This window comes from Anopheles cruzii, chromosome 2 (assembly GCF_943734635.1).
Source record: "Anopheles cruzii chromosome 2, idAnoCruzAS_RS32_06, whole genome shotgun sequence".
Lineage (NCBI taxonomy): Eukaryota > Metazoa > Arthropoda > Insecta > Diptera > Culicidae > Anopheles > Anopheles cruzii.
The window spans coordinates 2,107,753-2,117,482 of NC_069144.1; the positions used below are offsets into that span (position 1 = coordinate 2,107,753).

A 9,730-nucleotide genomic window follows, 5' to 3' on the forward strand; every position below is an offset into this window, starting at 1 on the left:
ACGTTCTCCCGTCCGACCAGTTCCTCCGCGAACCGTGCCACCGACGGGTCGATCTGCCGGCTGCTGATTTTGTTCAGCGGAATCATGGTGGTGCGCGTCTGCAGCTGGCCCTTCTGCAGCAGTTTCTTGCTCGTCGTGTCCGTATCGGTGATGACCGAGTACAGGTTGCCGCCGGCCACGGTCCCCAGGGCCTGGGCGTACTTTGGGTCCTTCACGGTCACCAGTTTCGCCACCATTCCCTTGACGGAGCTTCGATCGAACCCGGGCTCCGGATCGCGGTACTGCAGCTCCCACCGGTGCGCATTCCGTCGGTCCAGTTCCGAGCGCAGGTTTCGAATCTCGCCCTGCAGCGCTTGCCTCCGCCCGGTCAGGTTCTCCATCGTGCCCTCCTCGTACCCCGTCGACGCCAGCTCGCGCTCCATCTGCCCGATTTGACCTTCGCACTTCGTGAGTTTCCGCTTGTCCTCCAGATAGGCCGCGTCGCTGTTGTTCATGTTGCCCTGCTTCTCCCGCAGCAGCTTCTGCGAGTGCTTCAGTTCCATCTCCGACTGCTTGATGGCCGTGGCCGCTTCCGATGACTTTTGTTTCGCGTCCATCAGCTGATCCTGCAGCGTCGCCGCCTCACCGTCCTCGTTCGTCGACAATCCGGCCGACACGGCTTCGAAGCGTTTCTGGGCCGCGGCAAACGCGTCGGCGTCCGCTTCGCACGCATCCTTCAGCGTCTGGAAGGTGGCCCCGCGCCGCTCCATCTCCGTTTCCTTGCCCCGCAGTGCCTGCTCGTCGTCGGTGATGCTTTTGAAGAGATTCTTCAGCTTGCGCTGCTCCACCCCGATCGTGTCCTTGGTCGTGTTCCGGTCGGCGGACACGGTCGCCTCCCGTTTACTTTCGGCCGCCAGCTGTTCCTCCAGGTCGCTCAGCACACCGCCACCCTCGGAGTCGATGCGCGCCTGGAGCGCCTTTGCGTCCGCCTCAAGCTGCTCGGCCGTGGTGCAATTGCTCCCGATCTGCGCCTCGTCCCGGTCGATGACCGCCTGCAGCGAGGAGATCGTTTTCTCCGACTGCTCCACGCCCTTGCACAGCTGCAGGTAGCGGTAGGACACGTACAACCGTGTCAGATACTCGATGTCCCGGCACACCTTCTGGAACTCGAGGTAGTGCTCCCGTTCGCGCTTCAGCTTCTCCAGCTTCGGCTCGATCTCCTCCCGGATCACGGCGTACAGCTCGTTCAGCTTGGCCTGCTTCTTCTCGATCAGCTTCACGGCCGACTCGCGCTTCGACTCGTACATGCTCGTGCCGGCCGCCTCCTCGATCATGGACATAATCTCGGGCGGCTTCATGTTCAGCACCGTCGTGACGCGCCCCTGCATGATCAGGAAGTTCGGGTTGTTCACGTTCAGCTGCACCGAGCAGAACAGGTCCTGGACGCGCTTGTTCTGCACCGATTTGCCGTTGATGAGATACTTGTTCTTGCCGCCCACCATGATCTGGCGCGTGATCGCGATCTCATTGCAGTTCTCGAACCCGATCGGACACTGGTTCTGGTCGGAGTTGTCGAACACCAGCGTCACCGTTGCCCTGGTAACGCCGGCTTGGCCACTTTTGTACACCAGATCCTGCAGCGAAACGGCACGCACCTAAAAGCATCGGAATTGGTAAAAAAAAGCGGTCCCAAGGGCCAAGGAGATAAGACGACTTACCCGGTCAAGTCGGGTAATGCCGAGCACGAAGCAGATCGAGTCGAGGATGTTGGATTTGCCGGTCCCATTAAGACCCGTGATCGCGTTAAACTCGGGATCGAATCCTTGCACCTCCGTGCGGCGGCCGTACGATTTGAATCCGTCGAGGATGATTGATTTGATGTACATTTTGGCGCGCGTCTTGTGTCAACACTGCACACTCTTCCCGAGCAACACTTTTACCTGTGCCAAAACATAGCGCGAAACAATGGTCCGGTTTAAAGACAAACACACGACAACGAACAATTAAAACACTTGAACACAATTTCACGTTGCGGCTTTCGGTTTTAATGCTGGAATTGGAATTGTTTTCATCTGCGGCTGACGCCGGATGAATGTCAGAAGCGACGCGGTGAGCCGTTGTAAACAAGAGTGTCGGTTACGAGTCCGGGCGTTTGAAACCTTGCTTGTGTGTGCGTGTGTGGTGAATTTGACAGCGCGCTAAACCGTCGTTCACACTGGGCGGCTGGGCAAATGGGTGGTTTATAGCAAACGTTTTATAGGAAACTTTGTTCTAATTAAAACATCGCTCGCTTTTAACCAGGACACCGGATCGTTCCGTAAGGAAACACACTAAACGGAGGAAATTTTCGAATTCTACGCTACTTTTTAATTCAAATAGGTTTCATCGGTTGGCAATTGTCCTTCGGCTTTTATTTGTGCTATAAAATCTGCAGTACAAAGTTTGTTCAACAACGGTTTTTATGGCAAAGCCTAGTGGTGAATTACTCTGTGGTACTCTGCGAACGTGTCCGTACGGAAATGGACCGAAAGTTCACCACCCCTTTGACGGCTCGGCTGTCAATCGTAGTTCAGTGGAAACGAGGCCACTTCCTTTCCTTTTCTAGTTTTGTTGTGCTGCGAGTCAAACATGCCAAAAGTAAGTGCTCACAAAATTCGTTCAATTTCCGCAGAAATTCAGCCCGGAACGGTGCAAAATTACCATTAAACGTTTGCCCGGCTTGCTCTGTTTCAGGTACGCAAGGAAAAAGTCAGCGCCGTCCAGGTTTTCGGTCGCAAGGTAAGTCGAAAGCGCGAGTGAGTCCTCCTGTGAGACGATTGTTGAACGTTCCTCCATTTTCCACAGAAAACGGCCACCGCCGTTGCGTACTGCAAGCGCGGAAAGGGGCTGCTGCGCGTGAACGGTCGCCCGCTGGAACAGATTGAGCCGAAAATTCTGCGCTACAAGCTGCAGGAACCGCTGCTGCTGCTGGGCAAGGAGAAGTTTGCCGGTGTTGACATCCGTATCCGCGTCAGTGGTGGCGGTCACGTCGCTCAAATCTACGCCATCCGCCAGGCCATCTCGAAGGCGCTGGTGTCGTTCTACCAGAAGTATGTCGATGAAGCGTCGCGCAAGGAACTGAAGGACATTCTGACGCAGTACGACCGGACGCTGCTGGTCGCTGACCCGCGCCGCTGCGAGACCAAGAAGTTCGGTGGTCCAGGTGCCCGTGCCCGGTACCAGAAGTCGTACCGTTAAGTCGCTCCGTCACCGGCCTCCGTGTGCATCCGTTTCTCTGCTCCGAGATGTGTTCCACGGTGCTGGTGTTCGGGCGGCCAACGGTGCACACGAATCATTCTCCTTAAGATTACGAGTTGTTACTTCGAGCAACATGAGAGAGTAAGGAATAAACCGTGAACATCTGTACAATCTTACGGAAACCCATTGTCCGCCTTTTCTTTGGCCCCGTCCGAAAACAACGCTGCGCCGTATGTTAATCTTCTCAAAGAGATGTTTATTATTTATTCCGAAAGCAACCGACAAATACGTCGGGGGATAAATCAAACTTAGACCGTAATTAACCCGCAATCAATCAAGCGGTGTCCATGCTTTCGCCGCCCTCCGGCACGAGATGGCGGACGACGGTTTCCGTGATGTCCACCTTGAAGGTCTGGCTCTGCAGCACGGCGGTCGTGCCCGGCTTAAAGTCGTACGCCAGCGTGCGCGTGCCCTTCTTGTTGGCCTCCTCGTACGTGCGCAAATACTCGGTCGTGTCCTCGGGATTGGGAGGAGATAAAACCGGGTTGTTTGTTCCCCGTTCCGTCGTTCCGTTCGTTCCGTGAGGCTGATGGGTTAGAAAGTTTTACACTTACTCACCTTCGCTTCGGAGTTCGGATCTGGGGGAAAAAAACCCTGCAAGTGAGATGCAAAGTCGGACGTTAGCGAACGGACACGAAGAGTACGAATCGGACCGAACTTTGGTGTGTGTTGAGGTTAAGGTTGTTTTGAGAGTGGATGCCCGTCCCCGGAAGGTAGCACTCCGGTTTAAACGGTGGAAACAACAGGTTGGTTTGCTTACACTTTAATGGTTTTGCAAACAAAATGGTGCCTTCTTATGCCGCTATCGGGAACGTTGTTCATCTTCGTTATGTGCATCGAAACAGGGATTTCGATTCCTATTTCGATTCCTCCCGAAGCGCCGTCATATCTCGTTCAATCACACTCACTTCCAATCAAACATCCATAATCATAAACACAAGCACCGGAGTAATCCTGGGCACGTCCCCGCCGGGCCTCCACACACGGCCACAAACAGTGTAAACACAAACAAAAGACCGCCACCCGGTGCCGGGGAGTGGATTACGGAGGCGCAAAGTGGGAAATCAATTTGCACACTGCTTCCCTGTTTGGCCACGGCCACGCCACGGCCGACGGATTTCAATTTTTCATTTGCAGCCCGTTTCGGGGGTACCACGTGGTGGTGCGACACGAAAGTTGCCACACCAGTCGTGGCGAAGGAGTTGATTCCACGCGGCGGTAATCCGCGAGGGATTTGGGACGCTTTTTTTATGAGCCGCCGACAACAACCTGCCGCGGGACCGTTGTTTTCGTCGTTTTCTTTTTTGCTTCGAAAGATTCTATTTGCATGCATGTGTTACGGCAGCGACTCGTGCGGAACACGCAAGGAATCGGAACACGGAACGGGATGACATGAAGGATACAAATGAGATCGTCCTGACTTCGTTGGACCTATAAACCGATCGAATGACTTGTTTGACTTCATATTCTGGAGGCGCACTGCGCAAGATTTATGTCGCTACATTACGTGCGTCCGTGCGGGTAGTAAAATCGACCCCGGGTCGAGTAGTAAACTGCGATCCGGTTCGAGGATCCGGACCCGGAAGTGGTGCCCCGCTTAATGCGCACTTGACAGCCAATCAAATTACCATTCCGCCGATCCGATTTGATTGTTCGTACACTGTGCTCCGGTGCTCCGGTATTGCGGTTCCCGTATTCAACCGACGAACGTGGTAAACGACATGTGAGGAACGACAAGAGGATAATGTGTAAAGTGTCGTTTGTTATTTGTGGGAACTGGCTCTGCTGTTCTTGTTTGCCTGGGAAAATTGATTACCGCTCATAAAAGACTGAGTGAAGTGGAATTGTGACCCATTTTTTTCGCTAACACTGTGGCATCGGAATGCGCTCCTACTGATGATTTAATACAATTATTCCAATCGAAAATATATCATCCTCCCTTTCAGCATCCATTATCAGCTTCCGACATCTCAATTTCCGGCAGTTGAAAGTGAACACGGTGGTACCTTTCTTCTTGTTTCGAGCGCTCGGAAGGAGTGGCGCACCCGCATCAAAACCCCTTTTCCAGCGAGGCCAAAGGGACCAGGGGAAATCGATACTCCGGTCGGGGCCGCGGGGCGCGAATTTTGCTAATGCAACCGAAGATGGCGCGTTACGCCGAACGACAACGACGACGATGGCTGTATCGAAATCAAATAAACATAAATTTCCGCAATGTATGATGGGCATAAAAGTGTCTTTTACTGCATTTGAATATTTTATCGCGGGCGCCCTGGAACTCCCGGATAAAAGGTGTCCTTGAAGTACATGCGATTGATACCGAGCCCGGTCCGAGGCTATTGACAACTTCCGTCCGCAGGGGCACGCATAGGGGTGCTCGCTTCGTCTTATCGTGGCGTCTTGTGTGAATCCTTGTTATATCGTGTCGCGGTTGAGACATCGCCTCCCCCGAGGGGGTCGGCGGCCTAGTTTATGGGGTTTGCATTATGGATGCTGTGCCGCTACACGCTGAGTTGTTGCTTGCATATGCATGAGGTGTTCGTGTGTGTACGCGAAGCTAGTGCAAAAAATCTACGCAAATCCGGAGTCTTCGCCTTAACTCGAAACTTCAACCGAATACTACTCGCCATCCCGGCGGAGGTTTATTCTTTGGGCTCGTAATACTGTGGCCGACTCTCACACGGAACTTAGTCTAACCGTTCGGCTCTGTTCGGTGTTCGTCGCCATCTCACCCTTCAGACTTTCCAGCTCGTCTTGGTCGCCGGCACCGGGAAGCGCTTCGGAAGTGTTCCACGGCTGGGTGGTCGAGTCGGCAAACACCATGTAGATGAGCCCGCAAACGATCAGCATCCCGGCGGACAGAAGGAATATAGTCCGCCACTGTTCTACGGTGTGCTGCAGAGACAGAGAGAGAGAGACAGATTAGCTAGCGGTCATCTTTTGCCGGAGCCGTGCGCCTACATTGCCCAGCATGCCCACGATGATCGGTGACACGAATCCGGGTACGACGCTGATCATCCCGGAGACTCCCAAAAGTATCCCCGCATACCGCGGGCTCATATCGACCAGGTTAGCTAGCGGTCCAGTTGATACCGCTCCGTGGACGGCCGTGGCGAGCGTCAGAAAGATGGTGGCCAGCGCCGAGTTGCAGCCACTGTAGGCCAACCCCAGCACGAAAAATCCGTTCACGACGCAGCACATCGTGCCGCCCATCTTCCGGACGCCCGTCCGGGACATGAGTTCGTTCTTCAGCAGGTAGTCACCGACGATGGAGAACACGTACGCGAACAGCATCCGGCAAAGGTGCGGTATCCCCGACAAGAAGCCCGTCATCTCGATGCCCCAGCCGTGAACGTTGTTGAAATACGTGGGCGCCTGGGTCATCAGCGTAAACAGACCCCAGATACCGCCCCACTGGGCCACGACCGTCATCCACATGGCCTTCGACAGGATGATCTGCTTCCAGGGGGTGGCCCCGGTGTGCTTTTCACTCGCCCGCTCCGGCTGATGGCTGATGCCGAGCGAGCTCTCGATAAACTTCCGCTCGTTCGGGTGAATGCGAGGATGTTCGGCGGGCGAGTCGTACACCAGATACAACCAGGCCACGTACCAGACCGTGCCGAAGACGCCACAGAAATGGTACACGTACTCCCAGGACGTCCGAGCGATGATGTACCCGAAGAGTGGGAAGTTCAGGGCCACTCCGACCGAGCTGCCGAGGTAAGCGGTGACGAACTTGCTCCGTTCGTTGGGCGGAATCCACTGGCCCGCCATATGGTGCATCGCAGGCCACGCTAGACCCTGCAAAGCAACGCGAGTAAGCCTCCGGAACTTGAACGATCAGCTGATGTAGTACTTACACATACTAGCCCCTGAAGGACGCGCAGAAACACAAGCACGCGGTAATCCCAGTAAGAAGCAATTGGCATCAGGAAGCACAGCCAACAGCCGATTACATTGCTGGCGCCGAACACGAGCTTCGTTCCGTAGCGTCGGGCCAGAATTCCGCCCGGTATCTGCGTGACCCAGTGGATCCAGTAGAAGGCGCCCAAAATTACACCCTGCTGGTACTCGTTCCAATCGAAGCCATCCCTCTGAGGATCGCGCTACAAACCGGGAATAACAGGGCTAAGTGAAACACACACGAACGATAACCAGCTCGGAACCGGCTCCGAACTGGACCAGGCCGAGTCAAGCGCGAAACGTTTATGGGGCCATTAAGAGTAATTTTTGATTAGCGCCGCGTGCCGCCCGATGGACACAGAGAGAGAGAGAGGCGGGGAGCGCCACTATCATCACCGCGTAATGGCGACATTAATGAATTGCATCCACCAATTGACCGGCACGGACATGTTTTATATATGGGCCATAGGTCGGAATCCGAAAATTCAAATGCACTCGTTTCACTCGGGTCAAGGTCACATCTGTGGTTAGCCAACCCCACCTGATATCAGAAGGTCCAACTAGGTCCATGTTGTGTATCAAAACAATAATATTTCATACGCCAACGGACGTTGGAAAAGTGTTTACGATGTTTGTGGGTGCCCAGATTCATGGCGTACCGTCCGCGGCCGCGGATTAGAGTTTCGCCCGCGATATTAAGTGACGATTTATTGCGACGGGTCCGTCGGCCACCGAGGCTAGATATGAAGATGAGCAAAGTTACCGTTTGAGCTTACCTTCAAAAATATCATCAACATTTGCTCGGGGGAAAGAATTTTCTGCTCACGCGATCGTAGCAGCCCGGCCGGGTCTTGCTTCGGAGTGACGGAGGTCGCTTCTTCTGCCATGACGCTGGATCCGTTTGCCTGAACTGCACCTTCATCGTAGCAGGCGTAGTCCACTTTCGTTTTCCCGGCCAACTCCCGGTCCGATTGCTTGATCATGGCTACGATCGTGATGTTTGTGTTAATTCGGATCATATAGTTGACGGCGAAGCCCACAAACACCAGGTACCAGAGTGTGGTCCTGGCGCTAACCGCTCCTTCTGTGGCCATTTTAGAGGCACCGGCTCGAGGAGGATCTGGTTCACTTTACACTCCACCACGCGGCATGCTCGGCGGCGGACCGTTTATCGACCTAAAGCCCGTACGGCCGGAACACTGCCGCTCGACTAAGAAGCGCCACGGTTCACGGCACGGTCCGGGCGGATCCGGCAGTTTACTTTGCCGTAATTTGTGTGGCGTCTTGATCCTACATGACAGAGGAGCGCGCGCGGCCACGCCAAGATAACGCGGTTTTGATCGCGGTGTCGACTCGCATTATCAGGGACGCTGGGCCGCTTCCCGGTTACCGGCTCGTATTTCTTTTTTGCCGCCGCACCATCGTGTCGGCGCTCTGATAGAAAGTGGACTGATTGGTTGGACAGCGCATGGTTTTGAGCCGTACTCTCTCTGTCTGTCTGTCTGGGAAGGCGCATTCCGAGAAGAAGCCGAGAAGATTGATAGTAGAAAGGATCCACCAGTAGGTTAAGGCTACGATCGGTTCTTCGCTACTATCACCGATCGAAGCGTTATGATAAGGGCTTCTATGTTTTACGATCACGTAGATCACGTACACAGCGACATGGATTAACGCCGGAGGAGTTGTTGTGGGCTGCGTTCTCACTAAGTCATGTGCATCAGCTGAGTTGTAAACAAAACGATGTCTATAAAAAGTACACGATGGTGTGGGTTCGCGAAGACGAGTGCAAAACCAGTTTTAGACGTAATTCCCACCGCCCGTGTTATTCCTCAAAAGGGGTGTCAGGCATGCTAACAACGATCAGTTGGATTAGTTAGCTTTGGACCACCCGCAGCATGGGTAGCACCGTGAGAATCCTGTTAATAACCGCAGCGCTGCTGATCGATGCCTTTGGGCAACAAACATCCTTTTTTGACCAGCCTCCGAGTGATTACTATCGAAGAACATCAATGAATGGTGAGTCAAACGGTTAGTCAACAATACTCAAGGGGCACTCAAAGCAATGATCGTATTTTTCAGATTGCCCTACACGATTCTATTCAGATCCAGAAAAGTTGAATCTAACACACTTCGTTTACAATGGCCTTCGCGCGTACCGGGGCGAATTCCAGCACATGGTAGACATTGAACACACGTGAAAAATACGGTTTAAATGGTGCCCTTTCTTACAGGTGGCCATCGGATGGGTTCGGGCCAGTGGAAACATTGACTATCTTTGTGGTGGATCGCTGATAACCGATGACTTCGTACTGACTGCAGCCCATTGTGCGGTTGACCACGACAAGTAAGGTCCCGGAAAAGTTTCGTTAAGTATCTTTCAATTCCAACTTCTTCTGTGCAGTGTTGCCCCGAACACGGTCAGAATCGGAGACACCGACCTCGGCAGCGAAGAGGATGACGAATACGCACAACAGGCCGAAATCGGTCGCATCATTGTGCATCCGCAGTATCGGGGATCGCGAAAATACTTCGATCTAGCGTTGATTCAACT

At 53.8% G+C, this 9,730-nt stretch overlaps 3 protein-coding genes across 3 annotated transcripts in view; 1 reads left to right on the forward strand and 2 right to left on the reverse strand.

Moving 5' to 3' along the window:
* Positions 1–1,865, reverse strand: part of LOC128269369 (structural maintenance of chromosomes protein 2) — a 3,295-nt gene extending 1,430 nt beyond the window's left edge. Inside the window, exons 1-2 of the mRNA XM_053006814.1 lie at positions 1,698–1,865; positions 3–1,634 (exon numbers count right to left, since the gene is read on the reverse strand). Coding sequence (XP_052862774.1) covers positions 3–1,634; positions 1,698–1,865 — 1,800 coding nt within the window. The remainder of the gene's footprint in view (positions 1–2; positions 1,635–1,697) is intronic.
* A 675-nt stretch (positions 1,866–2,540) lies between these two features.
* LOC128268276 (40S ribosomal protein S16) lies at positions 2,541–3,392 on the forward strand. The gene is made up of 3 exons (XM_053005325.1): positions 2,541–2,616; positions 2,713–2,757; positions 2,824–3,392. The coding sequence occupies exons 1-3, from the start codon at positions 2,608–2,610 to the stop codon at positions 3,214–3,216; spliced, it is 447 nt and encodes a 148-aa protein (XP_052861285.1). The 5' UTR covers positions 2,541–2,607; the 3' UTR covers positions 3,217–3,392.
* Positions 3,393–5,506: 2,114 nt separating this feature from the next.
* LOC128268275 (sialin-like) lies at positions 5,507–8,376 on the reverse strand. Its single transcript, XM_053005324.1, has 4 exons — positions 7,956–8,376; positions 7,137–7,382; positions 6,238–7,077; positions 5,507–6,171 (listed from the first exon to the last, which is right to left on the reverse strand). The coding sequence occupies exons 1-4, from the start codon at positions 8,271–8,273 to the stop codon at positions 5,953–5,955; spliced, it is 1,623 nt and encodes a 540-aa protein (XP_052861284.1). The 5' UTR covers positions 8,274–8,376; the 3' UTR covers positions 5,507–5,952.
* Between the last annotated feature and the right edge of the window lie 1,354 nt (positions 8,377–9,730).

Coding starts and splice junctions, on each gene's coding strand:
- LOC128268276 (XM_053005325.1), top strand. Junction 2,758..2,823: donor TCCAGGTTTTCGGTCGCAAG/GTAAGTCGAAAG, acceptor CATTTTCCACAG/AAAACGGCCACCGCCGTTGC.
- LOC128268275 (XM_053005324.1), bottom strand. CDS start 8,273: ATGGCCACAGAAGGAGCGGTTAGCGCCAGGACCACACTCTGGTACCTG. Junction 7,383..7,955: donor TGTTGATGATATTTTTGAAG/GTAAGCTCAAAC, acceptor CCCGGTTTGTAG/CGCGATCCTCAGAGGGATGG. Junction 7,078..7,136: donor TCCTTCAGGGGCTAGTATGT/GTAAGTACTACA, acceptor GTTGCTTTGCAG/GGTCTAGCGTGGCCTGCGAT.